Source organism: Saccharomyces kudriavzevii, assembly GCF_947243775.1.
Source record: "Saccharomyces kudriavzevii IFO 1802 strain IFO1802 genome assembly, chromosome: 10".
NCBI lineage: Eukaryota > Fungi > Ascomycota > Saccharomycetes > Saccharomycetales > Saccharomycetaceae > Saccharomyces > Saccharomyces kudriavzevii.
Window position 1 is genome coordinate 18319 of NC_079281.1, and position 25747 is coordinate 44065.

Consider the following 25747-nt stretch of genomic DNA (forward strand, 5'->3'; position numbering starts at 1 on the left):
TTGTCAAGCCACTTTGATCGAAGCTTTTTCCTTTTATCCACGATTTCACGTCAGCTATTTGCTTTCCTCCTTGATATAGATATATACATGTACGTACGAAGAATATGTTTTATGACGTTTTCAGCATGACTTTTATCTGATACTTTCGATACCGCTGGCAAGAATTTTTGATCTGCACAAATTAGAACGTAATCGGCACATTATGCGTCCCAAATCAGCTGGAAACATTTGCCTTCAAGGTTCTTTTTTTTTTCATCAAAGTACCCGCAGTTTTGATAAAACCAACTAATTTTCACTATTCGTTCAGAAATACTTTTTGTTGGAGGGGTGTCAGTAATCATTACTAATAGGTTTAGTAATACTATTAGTAATACTATTAGTAACAAAATTAGTAATATCATTAGTAATGGCGAATATAGAAAAAATTTGAACGACTATAAATAATGGGAGAATATGGGGGGAGACCATTCTTTGATTGCTTTTGAATGTCTCTTAGGTATGCCCTCATCACTAGTAATATAACTGGACAGATTTCAACGTAACTAAATTTATCATGAGCAGCTCATCAAAAACAACCTACTTTATTATTGGCGGTAACCGCGGGATCGGTTTCAATCTGGTCAAAACTTTGAGCGCCTCTACATGCAATGTTGTTATAGCCTCTGCCCGTGGATCACTTTCATTGCCTAAGAACAAACAGTTGGAAGATTTAGGAAAAATCAGAAAAAATGTTCATATTGTTCAGCTTGATGTTACAGAGGATGAAAGTATTGATAATGTTGCAGGTGAGATTAAGGAAACGCCTTCTTTCCAGGGCATTGATATTTTTATTGCAAGCTCAGGGATATCTGACTCATATTACGACGTCTTGAAGACCCCTAAATCCGTGTGGCTTGAACATTACGCTACGAATGCCCTTGGGCCAATATTGACCCTTCAGAAGGTCTACCCATTGCTTCTATTGAAAAAGACTAGGAAAATATTTTTCATTTCCAGTGTTGCAGGGTCTATTACGGGTTTCCTACCTATACATGTTTCTGCGTATGGCCAGTCAAAAGCTGCTTTGAATTATGATGCAAAGGCACTCAGCTTTGAGTTGAAGCCAGAGGGTTTTACTGTTGTCACCTTTCACCCCGGTCTGGTCTCTACTGATATGGGCCAATATGGTATTGATCATTTTGCAGAGAAAAATATAAATGTTAGTTCTCTAGAGGTCATTACGCCTGAAGAAAGCGCTTCCGCGTTGGTTAATGTTTTTGGCAAAGTAGTACCTGAAGATAATGGGAAGTTCTTCAACTACGACGGCAGTGAAAGCGTTTTTTGAACAAATCTAAAATTAGCAAAGAGACTCGGTAATTGTACGTAGTGTATAAATGATCTTAGTAAGTAGTTATTAAAATGCTGTGAACTCTTCCGAGAGTGAGATATCCGGAAAACCGAACTATAATGTAGTCCAGAAATTGATTGAGACAACCTCATACTTTTCTTGTAAATCTTTTTTGAAGGTGCTAAGACCAGAGGCCGATTGGGTTTTGAACTGCACCAAATTCAAGTAGCATAGAATACTTCCACGTGGTAAATTTCTAGATCCTGCATACTGCTGAATTTAACGGCCATTTTGAAGCGCCTGCGCTAAACTAAGGTATAAGGTGGCAGTGGGTGGGAATCATTTCTTTGCCTAGAATTTTTGACGACCTAAACTACCCTCGCATAAACTCTCTAGTGCCTAGAGCATCCGTTGAATGGACCTCGCAACCAGTCTGCTAGACAATTATTTTCCCTTCTGCATGCCTTTTTATCTCTGTATGTCCTCCTGTTTTTTATTACCTCACGTCACGCCCGCAAGGGCTAAGTGATCTCTCCAGCATGTCCCAATTATTTATTGCCTTGTTTCTCAACTATCCCTTAGAACCCAGATGGCAGTGGGATTATATTCTCTTTCTTCGAAAGAAAAGGTCCATATAGCCCGATTACACATTTCTCACTTCAACCGACGTCAGTATGTTCGCCGGTTGACCTTCCTCGCAACTTGTCTGTCGACCATTCCGTAGAACACATCTTTTTGGTTCCAGATAATATAAAATCGATAGATCTCCGCAGGATCTTCTTATCGCGAGAAAGATCTTTTGTACCCCATGATGATCAAAAGCCAAAGTTCCCGCTGAATCAATTAATCACCAATCGTGCTGATCTCCTTCCTTAAGACATGGAATTCTTAAAGACTTCCATTCTTTAGGCAAATATTGAGAAAAGTCAAATTTCTTGGCTTTTCATCGGCACAGGAACGAGAACTACGTCACGCCGTGCACAATTTCCGCCTCGTCACTTTGAAGACCGCAATGATATGTCTTTTCGTTGAGCATACGCTTCCTCGAAAGTATGCTTTTTAATCACTCCGTTGGTAACCTTTTCCTTCGACACTGTATGCTGAAACAGAGAGTAAGCGAAGATCAATTCCCAGCTATTCCTTCGTGAAGCGCTCAATTATGTTCGCCTCCAAGCAGAGAACAGTTGAATGATATTCTTATATCAATATTGCGATTGTTCATCAGTTCATGTACCGTGTATGACACGGACCCGTTTCAAAAACTTGTTTTCGGCACGAGTTGTCAATCATACTTTCCAATGGCAAAATTCATCGCCACTTATAATTTTCATAGTACCTGTGATTCCCAATAATGTACTGCACTAAACTTTCTCCGTATGTGCTCCAAAGATAACTGTTCAAAATGCTCAAAGGCAATTACGTAATCTATGAATAGCTTTTTTTTTCATGTCACGCGAGATATTGGTGCCGTGGCAGTTTCGAGGGTTTTACTGTACGCTTTTTTCCAGCTAACAAAGGCAGTAGGGTCGTGGACCCTGTTTCCCCTATCCAGATTTTGTGAGCCCTGGAATAAAATATAGACTTTCCTTGATATATCGAAGTTTCTCCTGCAGGCACCTTAATTTGAGGATTTATCAGAGTAAAATCGCTAATGTAGTCGTGCAGTTCATACCGTAGGTTTTATAGAAGTCCCCTGATCGACTCTTGCGAACGATCCCCTCGTAAAAAGGTTTCAACAAATAAAAGCGCTTGTTTGATCATTTTCTTTTATTCTGCAGGCAAAGCGCAGCCTTCACACTTTTCAAGAGAAGCCACCGAAAAATTAATTGAGCTGTCCTTTTCCACACTGCGCCCGTACGCACTCTGTCTTGAGTCTCAAGGCGATATTCTGTAAAGTACACTACACCGGCGATAATGTTTTAGCCTATCTTCAAAAGTCAACTACAAAATGGCATTATCTCCATGTTTGAAGGAGTCAAAGTTACTTCTTAAAGTTTTATCCTTCCCATTATCGTTTGTAAACGACGAAAGCTGGCGCAAGATGATAAAAGGAACATCTGGCGGTAAATAATCTCCGATAGGATAGTATATAAACATCATCTTTCCAAAATCTACCCCAGCTCTATGCGCAACGGAAAAACGCCCCATAACGGTATGTCAACAAAAGAAGCAATGGAAACCAGAGATATCGATGTAAACGAGGGAATGAACAAGTCCCTGGTGGATCTAGTAGCGCCATGGCGCCGAAAGCCCCTCAAGAAAATCTGTATAAGCAAAACTAATCTGATAGACGTAGTGAGTGGCACTACTTTACCCGACGCCTACATCTTCATAGAAGACGGCATCATTTCGAGCGTCGAGTTTGGTTCTGAGAAATCAGTAGCCGTTGATCAGGATGCTTTCGAAATTATCGACGGTACTGGAAAGTACGTGACTCCAGGGTTTTTTGACAACCATGTTCATATTGCCTCAGTTGCTGGGGAAGCGGACTTAGGGAAGTTGATGACAATGCCGAAAACAGTCGCTTTACTAAGAATAAGATACACTTTAGAAGCTGCATTAGCAAGAGGTTTTACAACAGTGAGGGACTGTGGTGGAGCTGAAGGTTTCTTAAAAGCTGAGCTGCAACAGGGCACTTTGAATGGCCCCAGGTTGATAACTTGCGGTCATGCAATTTCGCAAACTGGTGGTCACGGTGACCTGAGATCTGGCGCGCTACCTGCAAGTGCTTTTGACAGCTGTTCATGCCATTTCGGTCAGGTTGGCGTTATAGCTGATGGTGTTCCTGAATGCTATAAAGCAGCTAGAGAGGAATTTAGAAGAGGCGCGGACTTTATCAAGATTATGGGAGGTGGAGGTGTAGCATCTCCAACTGACAAAATTTCAAACAAGCAATTCTGTGATGATGAAATAAATGCGTTAGTGAAAATTGCCAACACCTATCATACGTACGTAACGGCACATGCTTACACTCCAGAGGCCATACAAAATTGTCTCAAATTAGGTGTTAAGGGTATTGAACATGGAAATCTACTTGATGAACGTACAGCAGAACTAATGGCAGAAATGAATTGCTATTTGACACCAACTCTAGTGACTTACAAAGTGATGGGTTCTGATCAATTCAGCGCCTTCTTAGGACCGGAAAATAGTAAAAAAAATGCTGAGGTTCTTTACAAAGGTATTGAAGCATTAAAAATTGCCCAGAGTAAAAAAGTAAAAATTTGTTACGGTTCGGACTTGTTGGGCCCTCTATATGGCTACCAAACCCAAGAGTTCCGTATCAGAGGAAAAGTTCAAAGTGCTCAGGATGTTTTACTCTCGGCCACTGTCACGCCTGCAGAGATGAATGGACTGGGAGACAAACTAGGACAGATCAAGCCGGGATTTATTGCTGACTTATTGATGATGAACTCGAATCCTTTAGAGAACATTGAGATTTTGGATGAGCCGGAGACCAATTTACTGCTTGTAATGAAGGATGGAAGAATATACTGATAGAGCAGTAGATTTATGTACAAATAGAAAACGTGTAGATACATAGTAAACTTGAAAAAATGTTCCCAAAATGGTTCTTAAATGCAATTTTCAAATCTCAAATCGAATCATGTTACACCGTTCGAATGTCATTGTAACTACAACCTCAATGCGATACCTATTCTAGTGATATTTCAAAATCACGATGTCATTTTTTTTTTTGTTTTTTGTTTTTTGCCGCTATTTTATAAGTTTAAAAGTAAATAATTAGTTTTGATGTTTTGTATTTGAATAAATTTGGAGAAATGAAAGAAATAATATTTTCTTAATACTACAGAATATGAATTAAAGTTTGATATAATGTGTGGCTATTCCAATTAGGATAGCTAAAGATGAAGTCTTGCAAATTTGGTTTCATGTTTCATGATTACCACCAGTTATCGTAACCAAACGTCTCACCTTTATTCAAGGTGTAGAATTTTTTATAATCATTATCGTACGTTCTCTTCCAGACGTTGTTCCCCCACCAGCTGAGTTTACCACCTGGATATTGTACACATAGGAAGATGATGACGACAGCGATTGCTACACCAGCTTCGACACCAGCTCCCATGACAAAATTGTACTTATTAAACCAGGCTCTCCATCTTTTCCTTATTACATTTAGACAAAATGACATCGCAAAAAATAATGAGTAGTTGTAGGGTGTACTTGGGGGGATGTTACCTGGACCTGTGAAAAACACTGGTGTATGAATGTGTTTTGCAAATTTGAAATTAGGAAATTTCCATTGAACAGCGTAAACGACTAAGGGGAATAGAAGACCAATCAGGAAGAACCACATTAATGGGTTGTAAATACGTCCCGTGGAGAAAAGGTATTTTGGTAAAGACCAGATGATGGAGGCATTGAAAACAGTACGACCATTTGCACAGGTGAATCCGTTTGGCTGATCGGTGGTACATAAGCCGTCAATGTTGTGCATCATCCACTCTTGAACACCAACGTTGACCATACCGGATATGATAGTGGCATATATTTGAACAGCAAATATCAAACGGGGGGAGACTTTCATGTACATGGCCAATTTTAGATCTCTGCTCAAATTTAGGCCCTGTCTCATGACAATGAAACCGTATAGTTTGAATAGCAAGTTCGCCATCGGCCTTAAAGGTAGCATATAACCACAGATCAACTCAGTAATAATATTCAAACCAACGTGCTGGTTGGTCATTGCTTCCAAGATACCTTGTGGAATGAAGTTTACGAGAGAAATCAAAATTGCAATGACAAATGCCCAAGCTGGGAACTTGGTATCGAAGCAACAAACGGCCACAAATCCTAACCCGATCATGACAATTTGCAAGAGTAGATACCACCAATCGGGGCAGTCTTTATAATTTTTGGTGTAGATTCTCATATGAATGTCGGTGCCACCGTTTTTACGGTCTTTGAACTTGGCAAGGATTTCCTTACCGTGATATAAGAAACAGTGGACAAAAACAGCGATGACGGCAGCAAAATTCAAAGCGTATGACAGCAGGTATGAGAATGGGACGAACACAGGCGAGTATTCCTTGTATTTCTCGAGGTTAATGGAATAGTCCTCGTTCAAGATCTTGGTCACGTTATATTTGTTTTGAGTGTTGTCATAAGTGGAACCCGAAATGACGGGCATGTATTTGGCATACCAGGTGTTGGTGAAATAAAGACAGGGCAGAACAATGACGAAGAAAATCAACACTGACGCATAAGTGTTGGCGGAGACGTAGAACGGTGTAGCGAAGACGGAACCGGACATGGCCTGGGAGATTTGAGTGTAGTCAAACGTAATTGGCAGGGCACCGAGCCCACTTTGGGTACCGAATATTGTGTTGGCGATAAAATTGTGTCTTGTCTTGGAGCCCCATAGAACGACGTTGAAATATGACAATCCGGTGAAGAGGAACCCGGGCACCCAGTACCAGAGAAACGATCCGATAAGAACAATCAGGAAGAATCTGTAGCGGGGCATTGTCCAGCCGTTTGCGACAGTCTTTTCGATTTTCCTCGAATGCAGCGAATCGAACAATGACACGGAAATCAATGTTTGAGGCCAAATAGAACTTGCAGGGTTTACGACCCATCTTCTGGTCAGACCCGCGGCACCGTAACCGATCATCTGAGATGTCCAAACCAACAAGAACTGATATCCGACGTTCAGCTTCATGTTGTAGAAGCTGCCCTGGGCGTTCAAAATGTACATGGCGTATGCAGTGGAAGAGGTGAGCGCTACGGCAATGGTGACCACCGCGTGTTCTTTCTTGGTAAAGGGACCCGGATTCAAATCAAAGAACGGAGCCCTGCGGCACTTCCAATCGGGCAAAAGAGCCAGCACCCTTCCTATCGGGAAGCAAACGACCTGTGCGACAATGAAATTTATTTCTAGCGACGGATATCTTAGGGAAAAGAACTGATTGACACCGGCAAAAACCACTACGAAAATAGTGGTTAGGAACCAGGTTCTCCAGTGGTTGAGACGGATGGTCGGGTCATCCTCGATGGAAACTGCTGCCCTCACTTCCGGATACGGGGAATTGGGCAGGTATGTAGGGTCGCCCTTCCAAACGAGACCCTCCTCTTGGATGGAATGGCGGTCGAATTTCTGGCTCTCCGGATCACGATCTTCTTCGTCGGTAGTGGTCGTGAAGTTATTGATATCCTCGTCGATATTCTTGACAAAAGCGTCCTTCTTTTCGTCTTCCACGTTGATCTGGATGGGGATGGCAGCCGGCGATGGCGAGGGCTCCGACTCTACGGAGTCGATGTCCCTATGTATGATGCTCATCAATTGTACAGCGCGAGATAAAGTCTTACGATTGTGCTTTTCCGTATATTGGCAAACACCTTACCAAGAATGCAAATTTTCCGAGAGCTGTCCATCCGTATATATAGTTGAAACTAGCCATCGAAGTGCTCTTTTCGAAGAAAAAAGAAGATATGCCCCTTTCACGTAAGCAAGAGCCACCTCTGACGGCAACTAAGGCATTTGCAAGGCTATTCACCGCCATTGCAATGGCTTGAAGGTGACTATTACGCAGCACAGCGACTGCTCAGAAAGCCCGTGCCTTGCAAACGGCTATTGTCCTCATATGTGTGTGCAAAAAACGGCAAGTGTGGCGTCTTCGGTCCGAAGGTGTGGCGGCATGAAAAAAAGAAGGAAAAAACAAAAAAATCAAGCCAATGCAAGCGCAAGTGGTCAGCGGGGAGAGGCCTATCGTGTCTATCGTGTCTATCGTTGCAACAAGGGCGGACTCATGCTATGTCCTAGTCTGGATGCGGTGCAGCAGCAGCAGCAGCAGCATCTCGGGAGTTAGAACCGGCCCGAGGAGATGATTGTCGATACGATTTACTGCCCCTATGTTATCAGGATTGTTTGTATCCACACCTTATAAGGGATGAGAAAACAGATAGGAAGACCACAACGGGTAGGCTCTGCCGAGATAAGCAAGAACACGCAAGGTAAAGGCAACGCAGGATGTCTCGGGTCGCGCAGCTTGACTCGATAGCGCTTGATAAAGAACTGTATGGGCAATTCTGGTCCGAATTCAATTCGGCATTCAGCACGGATAGATACAAAGAGGAATGGGAACTGGTGGTGAACTCTCTGGTGTTCCTGTGTGCGGCGAGGTTTCTGCCGCAACATGGTTCTAGCAGCACGTACGGATCCGCTCTCAGTGGTGTGGCTTTCCGTTGCAGGAAACGCTCCTTGTATGTGGTTACTGTCTTGGCTGGATATGTATGGAAGAAGATCACACATTTTGTTTTCGATGGCAGTGGCGGCAGGAGGCGGGTGGTGTGGATGAAGGTGTACAAGTGGCTTAACCTGCTGTACCATGGCTGCGATGTGACTAATTTCCTGAGATTTTTGGCGGCGGATGGCGCTGGTGCGAGATCATTCTTGTCGCCCCTGTATCGGGTGTTCAGCATCTACTCCACAAGATTAGTCGGCGATGGCTCCGCTCCCATCTCTGATTTCTATTCGAACTCTGTTTTCGCTGGGTTAGAGTATCAAAACAGGCAATTGCTATGGACTGCGCTGTTGGAACTTTTCTCCAAAACACTGCTTACCAAAAGGGGGCTCTTACCCTTTGCCAAAAGGCCGCAGAGCCCTCGCTTGGGCACCACATCCAAGACGGTTTGTGCCCATTGTAGCCGTTTCCCGACCAACCCATACCAGATCGCTTGTTGTCACGCGAACTACTGTTATGTTTGTGTAGTGAAGGCATTGGAATGGTCCGTGTGTGATGCATGCGGTGCTTCAAAAGGCTTGACTGCCGCGCCAGTGTACTGAGAAGACCCGACTCTGTTACATATATTCATATATACACTAAAGCATGTTCATATTCCTTTCGTCTGGATAGGTCACGTGGCCTCAAATCCCTTTTTTTTTTTTTTTTTTTTTTCACTCAGATGCATCAAAAAAGAAAAGAAAGAAGGAAGAATAAAGATGTAATGTAATGCATGCATTGTAGTACCGCAGGATGGTTTAGGGACTGGTCCATTACTCGAGGAGTAGTAAAAATAGTGAGTATTCTAGAATAGCACAGTATTTTGCTTCTTTCTCTGCCTTTCTCTTCCAATGCTCCGTCTCGTTTGGCACAGGACCGAGAGGTTTATAATAGTGCCCACCAGGGCCTTGCGACGAATAAGCCATAATAGCGGGCATTCGCTGCAGGAACAGGTGTTGACCCTTATAAGCACCAAAACGAGTTTGAATAGTGACGACAAGTTGAAAATACGAGAGTATTGGTCTGACATGGCGGACTACAAGAATCTTCGAAAAGAGAGAAACACCCTACTGGAAAATTCTATATTGCACGAGGTCAAGATCGAAGACTTCGTCAGGTTTGTTGATCGCACCAAAAACGCATCTATGACTACAAGAGGACTGTATCGAAGAGAGTGTTTGTATCAGAGTAAGAAGAACTTGGATCTGGTTAACCAAGTAGTCTCTCAAGTCTCATCGGCAGGACAACAAACACCCTTAATTACCCAAGTGGATACCATGCACTGGTGCGTCGATGACGCCATCAGCACGGGGGACATAGTCATGGCTGCCGATCTTTTCCTCTTGTACTACAGATTATTTGCGGAAGATACCAAGCTAGACGAACCGTACGCAAGAAAAATCATATCAACATTAGCGTACCCGAATCCATTGCATGATCATGTCCACCTGGTCAAATATTTACAATTGAACTCCCTATTTGAACGTAGAGCCGGGAACGGCATAAAATTGACCAGATTTCAATTGGAGATTCTTTCCAGTAAGGCGCTCGGTTTGGGCGATGAAGCTCCACAACTTTGCAAGGCTATACTAAACAAGCTAATGAATATAAACTTCTCCTCGGCGACTGAGTTAAAACTGCGAGATGATCAAGTATTACTTGCATATAAGTCCATCGACGAAAACTATAGAAGAGGAAACGTGGCAAGTGTGTATTTCACTTGGAACAAAATCAAGGAGCATTACGTCTCGATTTCTGCACATGACTCCAGAATCATTTATAAAGTCTTCAAGATTTGTACTCATAATAGAGCCTATAGATCTTTATGTAGTGAAATATTTTGGCAATTGACTCCTGAGTATTATTGCAATAACCCGTTGATACTACCAGCACTCATTGATTTCATCACCAAGCGCGATTCTTTAACTATGGCCAAGGAACTTATGCAAAACATCAATAGATACACATTGCCTGAGAACCATCATATCGTTTGGCTGAACAAAAGATGTCTTTCCTCATTGCTAAGGATGCATTTAAAATTCAACGACTCCAACGGTGTAGATAGGGTTTTGAAGCAAATAACAACGAATTTTAGGACGCTTTCACAGGAAAATTACCAAGCAATTATTATCCATCTCTTCAAGACACAAAATCTCGATCATATCGCCAAGGCAATTAAACTATTGGATACGATACCACCGAAACAGGCAATGTTGGCATATGGGTCTATTATCAACGAATTGGTAGATTGGAAATTGGCTTCAAAAGTTAAATTCACCGATAATTTGATGGCACTTATAAATGAACTATTGATGAAAGCACATGATTATGACCCTGAACACAGAAGCTCACTTTGGAACGTCGTTTCCTCTTTATACATTAAGAAACTTTGTCATTATAAGAAGCAGAATGGCAAATCTGTTGTTAATGCAAAGGAGGATATTGACTTGGCAAAATTATTATATTTGATTGCTACAAAAAAAAAAAATACACGTTGGACAAAATCAAATAGTAATCCCTTCATTATCTCTACTCCAAGTGATGTTGAACTAAAAATTAACAATCAAAACAGGTTTACAATCCTGAGGAATATTGCATTAAGTGCTTTTAAAATAGAAAGAACAGATATCTTCCTTTGGGCATGCGCGGAACTATACCAGAATGGTATGACGATTGACGAATTGAAATTGGACTGGAATTTCATGCTGAAACACCAGATAAGAAATTCAGAATTCAAGACAAATAAGGAAATCGTACAGGATGTTAAAAAGCATGGAGTCTCAGCTATCAAGCGTCACTTAAGGTAAACATTCGATCTATCTACTTTTCTAAATACCCACAATCACGATAATTACAAAAACAAGCAAGAAAATTAATTTCTGTAAATATATATTAAACTCAAGCATCGCATTTTATTTCGTACGTTCTCACAGCCATCAGACAAATGTATCCAAGTTATATTTGGGTGAAAAATATAGTATTCTTTTAAATCACATATTATTAAATTATGAATAAATCTATATCTACAGTCTTTTATTGTATCAATCGGCATTTTTTGGAGGTGGTAATAATTTCAAATCTTTTGATGGTTTAATTGCTGCGTTGGAAAAGTCTCTCACCACAATTTGACAATTCACTTCTTTACATAATGCCTTTTTCTTCAATAGCGGCACTTTTTGCAGAAATTCTAACCCAGTGCTTCTTTCTAGAGCATCTACAGGGACTTCAAAGTCAGTCAGTTTCGTTTCATTGGATATTGGTTCATTTGGTAATACAAACGCTGCAACGGCAATATCTTCTCTAGTAGGGTTATTTGTTGGCGATTCGGCAACAATCAATTTGAAAAAATGCGTTGGAACGGCAATGCTGGGCGGATTGCCAATTACTTCATAAGTGATTTTGAATTTGTTGTCAGCAGGATCTTTTTTTGGCAAATACAAAGGACCTGTAACAATTCTTACACTCTGGTACTTTTTAGTCAATCCTCTACAAAAATATTCTAAATGCGCCCAGTAGTCTCTATTAAAGCCCCCTCCCACTTGAGGACAAATATTAGATAAATAAAACGTGTCATTCATAGCCTGCTGAGAAAATTTTGCGTCAGCAGCTGGTGCTTGATGGCCACGATCATAACCTGACCTGAAATAGTCGCTTAATTTACCTCTAAATTTCTCTGGAATGACTTCATCTTCCCTGAAAAAAGAATTTTTCCTATCAGCGTTTCTTGCAGCCATGGATTCTGGCGTTATATGTTCTAAGACCCAATAAGGATTCTGTGTTTGCCTATTGTAGCATGAAATAAATTCTTCACGGTTTTGCAGATCATGAATTGGACCAGGAAACCCATACTTGAAGAATCCGGAAGGGTCAACCTTAAAGGAGTGAGGTTGAATTTTACCGTTTGATTTTTGTGTGATTGGATAAGGCGATTCAATAACTTGTCCCGGAGAGCGTTTGTTCAAAAGAAGATAAGTTAAGCCAGTACCGGCACCCAACCCCACCAAACCGGACAACAATATCCTACTACTCATGATGTATTTATATTTTGATTGTTTAGAAATTAGAGAATTTTACTGAATGCACTTGTTTTTATACAATTGTAACTCTATAACGTTAAGAAACTTCCCGGTGAGTGACCGTTAGCTAATTATACTATTCATGTTTTTTCACATCAAATTTTATTCTTTTTTCATTTTTTTAGTTTTTTCGCGATGAGCTTTATTTCCGTTCATCCCCCTTTACTTAAAAGATTTCAATTGAAAAGCTTCTTCGACAGATCCCAGGGACTCAGACTGAACATAAGCCTCCATTATGGAGCCTATAATCGTCTTTTGTTGATGGTTTAAAATATTGGCAACAGCATCTTTAAATGAATTCTTGTCCAATTGGACCAAAGTCATCATTTCTTCAGCAACCTCTTTGTCCACTTTATCTCTATACGTTTCGTGATATACAACGAAGAAAGACAGACATAAAGCGATTGACAACGATGCTTTTGAGTCATTTTGCTTTATCGCTTCTCCTGTAAACTGAATTATTAGCTTTATTTTGATGGTTGCTAGCGACAAAGATTCCTTTGCTTGAATATCTTGAAAAAACCTTTTGATGACTACTTTTATCAAGTGCTGCAATAATGGGTATCTAAAAACATTCGATACTATTCTTTTGAAACCTTGTAAGGCAATGGGTCGTGTAGTAGGATCGTTTAATGCCCCCAAGAGAATGTCCGCGCAGTCACTTAGTTCCTGACAACTTAAATTAGAGTACCCATTAGACAGCAAAATCAAAATGGTGGCAACCTTGTTGTTCGAACTCAACTTATGATATATTACATCCTTGATTGACCCGTAGAATATTGCCAGTAATTCAATATTATCCTTGTCGTCCGATTCTGTAAGTGCCTTTACTAATGCCTTGAAAAGTGGAAGAATGATTGGGATGATCACTTCGCGTTCCCTACATTCATAAATTTTCCCTATAACGAATAAAAGACAGGAATAGAGATCTAACTTAAACATGCTGTCAAAGTTACTGATGTTTGATTCAAACGCAACGAATGTTTTCTTTAATAAGTCAATATCAGTGGAGGAGAGTTTTATTTCATAATTATCTTCCTCGCTACTTAACACGTTATTCTTGATAAGTGGTAATTTCTCTGAGATAATCATCATTAATAGTCGCAGTAATTCATACAGTTTGTCAATATCTTGTAGAAACGACTCAGGTGTACTATTGCACTTTGAATAACCAATGATCAAGTCACTAATTATATCAACGAGTAAAAATTCTTCCTTGCTGTTTCCTGTAGAGATTAGTCTATCCATAACTCCAACAACTTCGGCAATGATATCATCTTCAAATATGCTTTTTATGCATAGATTACTTTTTAAAACGTTGTGTAAAGCAGGCAAAACTTGCATTTTCATTGAATGGTCGTCAATATTCTTGACGATGGCTTCTAAGCACAGACTAAACAGAATAAAGAGGAAATACTCCAATTCCTCGTCGTTAAGTGATCCTGAAATGATGCTAACATCGGAATCAAGTGTGCATCCGAGTGCCTCTACAAAGTTCAACCACACTGGCTCATACAATTCAATCTTTGTACTTCTCAACTCAATGAGGTCATTTTCTTTCGAATGATCATCTAATTGTATCGTAGCATCTTTGTCACTGTATTTGATTGTCATATATTCACGTAAAGAGATGATCCATAATGGAACCAAAATACTCCAATATTTTTTTGTAAAAGCGACCAGTGGTTCATTCGATGAGGTAATGGACCTTTGTACTATCTCAGCCCATGCATCCAAAACGGAAAGTTCAATTTTTCTCTTCGCCTTTGGTGTAACAATGAAGGCCTCACCCACACGTATATTAGAAGGAGAACCTTTGAAGTTACCGAGAAGATCTACTAGTAATTGTGAAATTCTTCCCAATTTGTCTGGCGGCATGATATTGGAGGCTAATACCTCAGCAGCAACAGTGATAGCAAAAGAAATCACTGTAGGCGAGCTTCCTTTACTAAATGCTGGCATCAATGCACTAGTTATCTGGGCTTCCTGTTGCTCTAATATCGATGATTCAGGGATCTGGGGATCTCTCATTGACGAATAGTTCTTAAGTACAAAATTCAAAATTTGTAGTCCAGTCAATTTCATTCCTTCATTTCTCACTGTAGATCCACGGAACGATATTTCAATAAGATCTGAAATTTTGCCGCTCAGTGCGAGCAGCAGGTTTTCATATTTTTCAGATTCTAAACACAGTGTTACTATCAAATTTAAGATTATCTGTTTGCTCTTCCATTGAAGGTTGTCAGAGCCAAGATCTTTAGTACTTGTGTTGGCCAGCTGGCTTACATTTGCGATGGACTCCTCTTCTTCGCCTTTGATTTCTTTTTCTGAAGACTCTTGTAGGCCGTTCAGCTCCAATAGAACTGTTACATCTCTGTAATAACTTTGGAAGAGTCTTCCTAGGCTCATATTAAAAACCGAATATAATTTATCAAACCAATGACTATCCTTTTTGAGAGTATGCAATATCCATTCAGTAAAATAATTCTTAACAGAGCGGGAATTTGGAAATAGGGCCAGATACCTCCAGCTCAAATTTTCCATTTCTTTCATGAAGATTTCTTCCATCTGCAATTTGTACAATAATGTGAATAAGTCAAAGTTTTCAAAAGCACTTTTTAAACTTGAAGTATGCGAAATGAGTTCATTTGAGCTGGTAAATGTTGTATCAAAATATGATGACCCTATTCCTGTAACTATTGAGCTTTTGATTATACTTTTAGAGGAGGAAATAAAGATTCCATAGTTTAGGATGTTATTCATTTTGAAAGTAGCTATATTTTCAAATATTTTGATGCTAGTTATGCTGCTGAGAATATTATTGGATATTAACAAAGATAGAGTAATATTTCTGAACGAATCAAGAACTTTAGGATTTAGTTCTAGAAAATTTGGACCCACAGTTTCAGTCAAAGTTTTTGAGATTTCACCGATAGCTACATGAGAATTAAACTCTCTATTATAGTTGCAGCGAAGAGTGGAGGGACCGTAAACACCAAACTTATCGTTCGTCAGCAGGATTTCCATAGAATTCAGCAGCAGAGCTGCTGTTTTCAAATCAATCACCAGGTGCTTCTCAAGAAGAACATGCATTGCTTTTAATGACCAAGAATGAACAACGGGATGTGGATCCCTCATTAACGCAAAGATGACGTCAAATGATGCTTCAAAATTTGCATATTGCGGGTTATATTTGAAGATCGTGGCCAATGAAAGGACGTGAAACATCCTTAAGTATGGTTCATCCATATCTGCGACATTTTTTATAAATATCCTTGATTGCTCTGTGAGAAACTTCTGCCTTTCTTCATCGTCAAATGATCGTGCAATAGCGGCCGTAAGTAACCCTACACAATCTGCCTTGATCTTTGTCAAAAATGTGTCATTGAAGAATTGAATTTTTTTTATCGATTCGATGATCAATTGCCCTACTGAATAGTCCAACACCAAACTCTTTTCTTGCATGATCCGCAAAGCACTATGCAGTGCGCTGCAAACGTTGGCAGCGATTGCTGCGCTTCTCAACGGTGTAGTCGTTTTGGAAAACATGGACAGATTCAGAGTTTCCATAACAGAGTACTGTATTTTACTATTCAGAAAGGGAAATACAGATGAAAAAAGCTCCATAGAAGAGTCAATCAAAGATGTAGTAACTTGGGGTGCGTAGCGATCAATTTGAGAGTAAGATCCGGATCCATATAACAAAATCAATGAGTCCAAGGACAAAATTGGAGAAATAGGCTTCAACACTTCCTTTTCGAAAATATTGTACCAATTATAATCCTTGGACGGCCAGCTTCCACTTATTAGTTCATCATATTTATAGGTGGAGGACATCGATAGATTTACAATACAGTCGCTGCTTATTTTACTAGAGAGACCGAATGCAAAGCCATTGTTTTGACGCAGTAAGGTGTTTATTGAGGATTCTGAAGCGGTGTTATTCTCGACGTCATCTTTATTTCCTACTTTTCTGCTCCGCATATCTTTTAAACTGATAAAAACGGAAGTGCTCGATTCTGTGTAGAGATTAGGATCTGAAAAGTTCTTCACAATTAATATTAGTAAGGAACTATTGAAATCACTACTTATATACTTCTCCAATTTAAGATATACTTGCAAAATTCTATTTTCATTGTGCAACAGGGCATTATCAATGTTTTTTGATTTTAAGTCAATAGAGTGGTTGAAGTTGGAGCATTTGGTTAACAAATATGACACTTGTTTGGCCGTGTCTTTATCAATTTGCGTATTGCTTAAGTATGTTAATAGACAGGCCAAAGCATGGTTTCGAATTTCTAGGTTTTTATACAATTCGTCCTCGTCATGGTATGTGTAAGTATGTGTCAATAGAACTTTCCAGAACAGAAACAGTTGAGGTATCTGTAATTTCAAATACTGTTCATCTTTATAATTCATTAATCCTATCAATAATATCCAGCATAAAAGCCCTTTGAAGTACAAGTTGGAAGAAGTAGACGTGGTATTGTTTTTTATAAATGACGTGGAGAAAACTGTGATCCTCATGATCAACTCATAAGAAATATAATCACTCTTGGCGTCTTTGATAAGGTTCGCTATAATAAAAGCATGTCCATGGTTCCTATGAAAAGTGAATTTGTCAGTAGATTTGAAATCAGTAGATAATGCACGTAAAGAGTTTTCAATAGTCTCCGAGAGATATTCCGGACAATTATTCAGAAAAATTCTCAAAATTTCCATTGTGTGAACACGAATTGTAAATATCTCACATGTCGCCAGATCAACTAATTTATCTCTAATTTCTTTAACAATATGCTCTTCGGTGGCAAATGTAGAATTCAGATCGCTTATTAAAGTATATGTCAAGTCTAATTGTAGTAGTGTAAGCCACTGTGTTTCAGGTTTGGCATCAATGTTATACTTTAGACTTGTAGTTGAATCGCTTTTGAAAGAGCTACCGTGAGGATCCGAGGAGCCTAAAATGTAATATAGCATTTGAGTCTTTGCAGTGTCACTCAAATGTGGTAATATGATCTTATGCATATGTTGGAAGTACCTTAAGTACCTTGATAATGTATTCATGCTTCTATTATTTACTTCGTAGTCGCTAAAGATCTCACTTAAAGACAGCACCATATCCAAATATTTTGAGTTATTCAGGAAAGTATTATCAGCTAATAGGTTTATGTTAGTCAAATGGATAATGGATTCAAAACAACCACTTTCTACATCTCGGGTATCACAATTCAGAAAAATCCTAACATAAATAGACCATACCTCTTGTAAGGTCAAGATTTTCTTCGAAAAGTAATAATCAAATAAAATTTCCGCTAGAGATTTAGCAGTGAAAATACGAGTTTCATCATTAGCAAAACCATAAAGGCCTATCTCACCTTCCGTGAATCTTGAATAGATTGTTTCTAACACGTCATGAGAGTGCTCCTTAATGAAAGCTGTCTGTTTGAAATGAGCCGTCCAGGATTCTATCAACACAGATACAAAGGTAACCGGGAAATCTTTCTCATCCGCTGAAATACTGTCAAAGACGGTTTTAGATAATTTTGAAAATTTTGCGTACGTAGTTGGATCCAAGATTCTATCGTCATCGTTTGAATTTCTTAAAATGGCATTAAAAAGCTGAAGCAGCGATGTCATAAAAGCAGCGTGGTGATATTTACTTTTTTCCATGATTTTTTTTAGGTTTTTGAAAATTACACTAAAAAGTAGTGGGACCAAAGAAGAAATGCTGCTTCCAAAATTTTCGAATATTTGGACTAATAATGTGCACGCAATATCTTTTGCTGGAGTGTATATGTACCTTTTCTTTTTCGTCGTTGACTTCTTCTTTTTCTTTTTTTCATTAGGGTCATTAATTTCATCAATCGAAACGTCTTCCTCACATAGTACATTAGTTAAATACGCAGCAGAATCAAAAACCATCCCAGGGTATACGTTTTTCAATTGCCATATAGACATTGTATAGAGGTGTGACAAACTGATAAACACTGAATGCAGCTCTAAACTATTCGTGTTCTCTAATACGGCGGTGTATCTTATAAAATCATCCAATTGAGTGTGTATGTCTTTGACCTCTTGTAATTCGGCGTCACTGGCGTCTTTCAAAGATATGAGCTTTTCCAGATTGGTAGTTATCCAAGTTGATAAAGTGTGACCATCATCTGTTGACGTATCCATCAACTTCTGGAGGGTTTGATTTACCATCTTTGCGACCTGCGTCTTTTTGCCTTCACCTCTTTTGCCTTTTACCTCTCCCATAATCTAACCTACTATCACTGTGATATAAATCATAACAAATCATTCTTCCATTATGGCGATGAAGAAAATGGGCATATGATGTTTCGCTATGTGGTGTGCGGAGGTAAGGTTGCAATAACAATAAAAAAAAAGAAAAGAACGTTTGAGTATTATAAACATGAAGAAGTTAATTATTTAGAATTCCAACCGACCGTAGGGCCAGAGTTATATTCTGAGGTAAATGCTTGATTGTTGATGGCGGAATCTTGACCAATAAGTGCGGAAAAATCGATGACATCCGGCAGCACTCTATTAATTGAGTAGTCGAACTCTTCAAACTCTGCAAGAAGTTTATCCAAGTATTCTTCCTGTGCAGCAGTTGCTGTATGGCTTTCATTGATGGCCCCTTGGAAATGCAGATCGCCTTCTCCTTGTGGGAAATTTAGAATGGACCGGAGACTTGTGGCTGGAGTTTGGTGTTGTTGTTGTTGTTGTTGTTGTTGTTGTTGTTGTTGTTGTTGTTGTTGTTGCTGTTGTCCATGCTGCGATTCTTCCTGGCACTTCATGAAATTACTGCTACTTTGCTGTTGGACCGTCAAAGTCCCGCTATTTTCTTGGCGTTGTAGCTTTACTATGTTCAAAAGTTGTTCGGATAGTACAGATGTTTTTTTGTTAAATTCTTTGAATAGTTGGTTTAGAACTTCAAAGGTACGTTTACTTGCGTTTGAAGCACCTTTCAAAAGCGATAAAATTTCACTGCCCAGTTGGGTAGCATTATATATGTCTGAATCAGCCTTCCCATTTCGCATTAACCCCTTTTCTGTTTGGTAGACATAAAATTTGAGGCACGCCACACTGAAGAAGATTGTATGAATGGAAAACCAATAGCTGCCACTCAAGAGGTTTTGCATGATCATGTCATAAGATAATTGGATGACTTTCTTGGCTACTTCGATACAGTTTTCAGCCATATGAATTTGGAATTGAAACTCTGGGACGTCTAATGGGTCTATAGAAATATAGTGGTAAAAGGGTTTGTAGAGTACAATTTTCGATAATAGGAAGTCCAGATATAGTAATTTTTTAGGTTTCGTGTATGGAGAACTACTTTCATCCGCGCAAACGTTCGCAGGCGGTTGTGGCTGGCGATATCGTATTGTATCAACCTTCAAAATATCAGGTAGTTGTGTATACCAGTTCTCTAGTTGATCATTCAGCGATACAATTTGCGACCTGGAATCCTCTTCTAGTGGCTTTCTTCTCAAAGAGTACATTAGTTTGTAAATCCGAGACATAATTAAAATTAGCTTTGTATGCTTGTTATTCATTCCACAAGAACTTATCGTTCGCCAATCTTGAAACTTTATTCCCATTGTAGATATATTTTCATCATCGACATCTAGAGGAAACTCTTGATCTATATCAGATTCGTCGATACCGCTCGGGAAACCAAGAATACAATTCATGTACAGGTCTAGTTTGTACACAGACCAAAAGAGTCTTTTCTTTGTCTCATCTTGAATCGGTGTAGGACCGACTATAGAGGATTTTCTGTGCAAACCTTCTTTTAACGCTGCACGAAGAGCAATTCCGATGAACGAATAGCAAGCTTTCAAGTTTGCTGAGCACTGCAAAAAAATGGTCATCATAAATATGGCCTGTATTGAGTATATTTCAGTGATGTTAGAGAAGTCCAAAGATTTCTTGGCTTCTAAAAAGTATCTGTAGCCTTCATCTGTGTAAAATTCCCTAGTTGCGTTACTATCCTTGCTCAAGTCTTCCTTAGAGAATAAAGCTCCAACTGCCAAGACGGAATATATTAATGGTTGCGTTTTAACTTGTTCTGCAGTGTATTCCTTGCCAAGTTTTTCTGCTTCGTATATGGAGTCTAGAATAGAAATGATAGTTGGTCTGTGGTAGAACCTAAATAGCACACAGGCGCAATCCCAAGTTTTCTGGATGAACTTCAAGGCAATACCTCTGGGAGGTAATGGTACGCTTGTTTTCAAGTGCCAGGATGCATTCTTCGGTAGACTTTGGCGAATCACATTGTTAACATCCAATTGTCCTTGTTGTAGATACCGCTTAATAGTGTCCAAAAAAAGCTGGTTGTCAAAAGAAGGTGATGTGAATATTTGATTAAGTGCTTCGGGTGTAAATATTGTCTCTGTAATCTTTTTGTAATCAATGACACTTTGCCTACCCTTGTTATCATTATGGTCTTGATGAGAAGCCCTCTGCGAGTACAGGGGGCTATCGTCACTTAGTTCTTTATCAAATGCCGATGAGTTCCTTGGAGGTCGATCATATTTGCATTCAAAACTGTTATTCTGGCAAAGCCGACATGGTGTCTGTCCACTACACCGTACTTTCCTCTTTCTACAGGCCACGCAGGCTCGATGTGCTCTTCCCCTCGTTGGCTTTAGTTCATTGGTACCCGCATCCCTCGATAAAACTAAAACTTTTGATCTCTTACCGTTCCCTTTCTTCATTGAACTAGACTTGTCAGATTTTCCCAAAGCGTGTGTTTTAGTTAGTTTCTTTGATCTACACTGTTAAATGCTATTCTTTTGCTGAGACAATCAAGGAAGACCACGCTAAATGAAATATTGTGGATCCGAAAGATGAGGAAGTTTAACATAAACGCGTACAATGGCGAATACTGGGGTTAATTACTAATATTTACATGTTGACAGATTCTATATAAATCTTACAAATCGTATTATTGTTTGCGAGCGTCCCATCGCTTCTTGATGAGTTCGTGTAAATGGTGACCTTGTGGCCGTCCCATCTTTCCCTCGTAAACGTAGTAGCTGAGACAGCCTACCATAACTGCCAAGAACGGATCAGAAAATCTACAGGAAGGACCAGCTCGAGAAAGGAAACATCAATATGCGTGATGTTATCCCTTTGAAGCGACAAATGGACAAATGAAATGTTAGTACTGGACCCTAATGCAAAAGAAAGAGTATATAACGTGTCAGAATAAGCATACTTTCCCAACAGAAACGGAGCGTGCTGAACCATAATACTGATGTTTCTCTGGATGTTTCTCTGGCTTTTTTGCATACATTTCAAGTTGAAAATAGTCATTCTCCCTTTTCCCTGTCTATGTGTGGCTAACAGAAAAAAAATTGAGCCGCGCTAACTTCAAATAATTTAACACGTGGATAAATATAGTCATTATTTTTATACTTCACGCATACATACATATATAGATGTAAATACATACTATTATGAACATTTATGAAGAGAAAGTTACATAATGCAGCAATCACGTATTCCTAGGCCATACATTACCTTTTCAACGTCTTTTCGTACACGAATCCAATCGCTTCTTCTTTGAACGAATTCGTAAATTTCCTCTTGCGTAAAAATACCATTGAATTTCCCAAGATCAGAAATCAGTTTCCCCAGCTCCTTCGAGTCCTTGCCCGAAATAATATATAATTGACCAATAGGTTTCAGCCCAACAAAATAGGGAACGACGTTTTTTTGTTTCAGTTTATTGGCAATGAAATCGTAAAAGTAGTTTAAATCACATATTAACCAAATTGCACCCTCTGTAGATATAAGGCTCTTTTTCAAATGTTTTACAATCTCATTGAAAAACCGTTCGCCAATTTCTTGCTGATATACGTCAATAGTACCCTTATCGGTTGCACCAGTCAAAAGAAAACAATGATTGGAAAGTAATTCGATCACCCTGACAGCACATTTAGTTGGTTTTATATCCCGTATTGGAGAATTTGTGGAAGGCGTTGGTGGATTATAGTCGTCAGGTAATTGGAGAGTTTTGAAAACAAATGAAATTTCATCCATTAGTTTGTTTATACCAATATTTAAACCCTCGGCCACGAAGTCATCAATCGAAGTCTCAAAATTTTTTTTCAATTGGATAACGTCATTCAGAAAATCTTTGTTTTTATCGATGATTTTTTTGGGAATTAACTCGTTCTTATAGAAAATCGAAATCATTTGTAGTATGATGTCACCTATATTGATTAATTCAGTGAATTGTACCAGGGGTTCTACCTGATTATTGGCTGGCGAAAGTGAGTCAAGTTTTATTTCTATTTGTTCTATTTCATTAGGGTTATATTTCTGTAGTAGCATGATTGCCTTCTCAAATGCAGGTTTAACATGATTCGTATTCAACTGAGTAATCAAAATTTTAAAAATCTCTTGACACCGTAACTTTATTAACGGTAGTAAATTTTCCATCGTATGAAATTTATAGATTTCATCCGTCTTCTCACTTGTCTCGTGTAAAATTTTGTAACATAAATCAAGGCTTATCAACGATTTGATGTTTTGTAAGTTATTGGAGATCAAATTCAAGTTATACGCTAATTGTAATTGTTGTTTCAATTTTTGGTTTTCATTAGTAGAAAATTTGAAGATTTTGGTGAAGGAACTTAGAAAGTCTAATTTATCATCTGAAATGTTATTAGTTGAACGAACTGGTTGAGGTACAGCCTTTTGTTTTGAATCCGATTCCGGTACAGCCATGGAGGCTTCGGTAGCTATTGAATGGTTATGTGATGAATCGTTGCTGCTTAGGGCTGTACCGTCCGTTTGATCTCTCAAAGAATTATAAATCTTTGCATTTTGCTCTCTCTCTTTATCTTGAAATTGAATGTCATAGTTAGCTAGCTGTGAGCTGATCAGCGATTCAAAAACTCTAGTTGTTTGATTCATATAGTTGACAGCGAACGGCTCGAGATACAGGTTCAAAAGTTCATGAACGACCTTGTGGAAAGTTTGACCTGCGTTGACTGAGTCATTCAATTCGGTACAGAATCTTTTTATGAATGTAAAATAAAGTTCTGGGAAGCATTCATAATTTGCTTTACAATCCTTACCATTTGATTTTAGAAATTCTCCATAATTTGATAAAATATGGTTCAAAATGTCTAATAAAACATCCTGGATAAAAGACTCGATAAATTGTATTATGACGGGAAATTCACCTTGGAATAGAATGTCTGCCAACTTGATCTTCTCGTTGAGGAAATCCCTTAATGGATTGAGAAATGCATCCAAATTCTTAGAATTGAACACCGCAGTACACCTATTACTTTCCTCTTCTTGTGTTTGTTCTTTCCAAAACAGTTCATCATTAGGAGGCAAAGTCATTAAACTGGGGGGTAAATCTGCCTTTGATTTGAAAAATTCGATAGCATTATTCTCCTCGTTTGATATCAGCAAAACCTTTATAAAACGAGCCACTGCAGCTAAGTTGTTGGACTGGTAATTCAATTCTATCTCTTTGAGGACAGAGTTGATAAAGATTTCCCTAAGAATGTTGAAATTGGTGTCAATCTTAACAAATGTTTCTATATCATTTCTATTCGATAAATTGTAGCGTTTGATGTAATTTAGAATTTTTATTTGTTTTAATGGATCCTTGGAATATGAAGTTGGAAAAAAATTGGCCAGATTATTATTATATAATTTTTTAGTGTATGAATTGTAACAACGGTAAAATTTTGCAAAGATTTTTTTAGCGTCTTGAGTGGTGAAAGATTTGTATACTTCGAATATGCAAATGGGATCTTCGTCATCCTTTTCATCTAACAATTTGACATCTTCAGTTTCCTTCGAATTTACCCTTTGGAGGCCCATTCTAGTTAATTTCAACGACCAATACCTTAAATCATTCTCGCCGTCAATAACTGAGTTATAAACTTGTTTATTTACCTGTAGAAAACCCAGATAATCTGCAGGAGATAAAAAGGATGAGACATTAGTGACAATCTCAGGAACTTTTAGCAGATTATCCATTGTACCACTTCTCTTACTCCTCTGTTTATTTTTTTGGCCTTTCCATTGTTTGCTTGTTGACTATTTTTGATAGAATAAGAGCTTTCCTTCAACGAAATATTTCGGTAAAGGCAATCGTCTTAGAGCAGTGAAAGTTAGCAAGAAAGAAACAAGGCAATGAGAAAAGCTAATAGCCAGAATTGCAATAACTAGACATGGAACCACAAGATCCGCAGCTAAAAGAGGACATCAAGACCACGGCAAGCTACATAAAGCAACATGGCACCAGTTTTGAGAGCAAATTACTAGAAGATGAGAGGTTTTCATTTATTAGAGAGGATGACCCACTTCACGAATACTATATAAAAATCTTGAGTGACACAACTGTCGGAAATGAGGACGATGTGGGAAGGAGAGAGCGTGAGATAGCGAGACCACAAGATTTTGTATTCTCTGAGTATGATTCTGGAATATCGCGAAGAGACATCGAGATTATCAAATTAACAGCACGCTACTGTGCTCAGGATGAAAATAATCTTAAACGTATAGCTTCAAAACACGGTGAAGGCATGTTACAATTCATAAACGATTCACATCCACTGCATAAGACATTTACTGATTTTATTGCCCAATACAAGCGCATAATCTCTTCCAAGGGTCAAGAAATAAAGAAAAGTAAGAGAGACATCATTGACGAGTGTTTTGCCAGAGCACGGTACTGGGAGTTCGCAAAGGATCAAGACCGAGAGCACGATAAGCTCCTTGAGTCATGCAAAATACAGTTTGCGGCCATCCCATGGGATAAGTTTACACAAGTCGCGAAATTCCTCATTCCTGAAAACACAAATACTTTGCAAAATGCTCTCGATTTACCGCAGATGAGGCTCCGCACGGTACAACCCGATATGAAGATATTCGACAGTATTAGACCAGTAAATGAAGAAGAAAAGGCAGCATCTGACCCAACAAAGCTCAAAGAAGGAGCCCCTAAGAGCAAGAAACGTAAGATCAGAGCAGCGGGAGAGACAAGATTGAAAAAAAGCAAGAAGTAAACATCATGCAAATTAAAGCTAGGTAGAAGTATATAATCATTG

At 38.9% G+C, this 25747-nt stretch overlaps 11 protein-coding genes across 11 annotated transcripts; 5 read left to right on the forward strand and 6 right to left on the reverse strand.

Annotated features, from left to right (window-relative positions):
- Nucleotides 1-553: 553 nt before the first annotated feature.
- OSI1 (Osi1p) lies at nt 554-1324 on the forward strand (the record flags this gene model as incomplete). Its single annotated transcript, XM_056228840.1, has 1 exon — nt 554-1324. The coding sequence occupies one exon, from the start codon at nt 554-556 to the stop codon at nt 1322-1324; it is 771 nt and encodes a 256-aa protein (XP_056082918.1).
- Nucleotides 1325-3451: 2127 nt separating this feature from the next.
- SKDI10G0090 (uncharacterized protein) lies at nt 3452-4825 on the forward strand (the record flags this gene model as incomplete). Its single annotated transcript, XM_056228841.1, has 1 exon — nt 3452-4825. One exon carries the CDS (start codon nt 3452-3454, stop codon nt 4823-4825), a length of 1374 nt encoding a protein of 457 aa, XP_056082919.1.
- A 406-nt stretch (nt 4826-5231) lies between these two features.
- On the reverse strand, nt 5232-7631 carry OPT1 (oligopeptide transporter OPT1; the record flags this gene model as incomplete). The annotated part of the gene is made up of 1 exon (XM_056228842.1): nt 5232-7631. One exon carries the CDS (start codon nt 7629-7631, stop codon nt 5232-5234), a length of 2400 nt encoding a protein of 799 aa, XP_056082920.1.
- Nucleotides 7632-8321: 690 nt separating this feature from the next.
- PEX2 (ubiquitin-protein ligase peroxin 2) lies at nt 8322-9137 on the forward strand (the record flags this gene model as incomplete). The annotated part of the gene is made up of 1 exon (XM_056228843.1): nt 8322-9137. The coding sequence occupies one exon, from the start codon at nt 8322-8324 to the stop codon at nt 9135-9137; it is 816 nt and encodes a 271-aa protein (XP_056082921.1).
- Nucleotides 9138-9425: 288 nt separating this feature from the next.
- CBP1 (Cbp1p) lies at nt 9426-11381 on the forward strand (the record flags this gene model as incomplete). Its single annotated transcript, XM_056228844.1, has 1 exon — nt 9426-11381. One exon carries the CDS (start codon nt 9426-9428, stop codon nt 11379-11381), a length of 1956 nt encoding a protein of 651 aa, XP_056082922.1.
- A 234-nt stretch (nt 11382-11615) lies between these two features.
- NUC1 (ribonuclease) lies at nt 11616-12605 on the reverse strand (the record flags this gene model as incomplete). The annotated part of the gene is made up of 1 exon (XM_056228845.1): nt 11616-12605. The coding sequence occupies one exon, from the start codon at nt 12603-12605 to the stop codon at nt 11616-11618; it is 990 nt and encodes a 329-aa protein (XP_056082923.1).
- A 207-nt stretch (nt 12606-12812) lies between these two features.
- LAA1 (AP-1 complex accessory protein LAA1) lies at nt 12813-18908 on the reverse strand (the record flags this gene model as incomplete). Its single annotated transcript, XM_056228846.1, has 1 exon — nt 12813-18908. The coding sequence occupies one exon, from the start codon at nt 18906-18908 to the stop codon at nt 12813-12815; it is 6096 nt and encodes a 2031-aa protein (XP_056082924.1).
- Nucleotides 18909-19078: 170 nt separating this feature from the next.
- On the reverse strand, nt 19079-21379 carry SKDI10G0160 (uncharacterized protein; the record flags this gene model as incomplete). The annotated part of the gene is made up of 1 exon (XM_056228847.1): nt 19079-21379. One exon carries the CDS (start codon nt 21377-21379, stop codon nt 19079-19081), a length of 2301 nt encoding a protein of 766 aa, XP_056082925.1.
- A 230-nt stretch (nt 21380-21609) lies between these two features.
- Nucleotides 21610-21914, reverse strand: NCE101 (Nce101p; the record flags this gene model as incomplete). The annotated part of the gene is made up of 2 exons (XM_056228849.1): nt 21610-21742; nt 21883-21914. 2 exons carry the CDS (start codon nt 21912-21914, stop codon nt 21610-21612), a joined length of 165 nt encoding a protein of 54 aa, XP_056082926.1.
- Nucleotides 21915-22145: 231 nt separating this feature from the next.
- On the reverse strand, nt 22146-24674 carry RCY1 (Rcy1p; the record flags this gene model as incomplete). The annotated part of the gene is made up of 1 exon (XM_056228850.1): nt 22146-24674. One exon carries the CDS (start codon nt 24672-24674, stop codon nt 22146-22148), a length of 2529 nt encoding a protein of 842 aa, XP_056082927.1.
- A 194-nt stretch (nt 24675-24868) lies between these two features.
- On the forward strand, nt 24869-25705 carry PRP21 (Prp21p; the record flags this gene model as incomplete). Its single annotated transcript, XM_056228851.1, has 1 exon — nt 24869-25705. The coding sequence occupies one exon, from the start codon at nt 24869-24871 to the stop codon at nt 25703-25705; it is 837 nt and encodes a 278-aa protein (XP_056082928.1).
- Between the last annotated feature and the right edge of the window lie 42 nt (nt 25706-25747).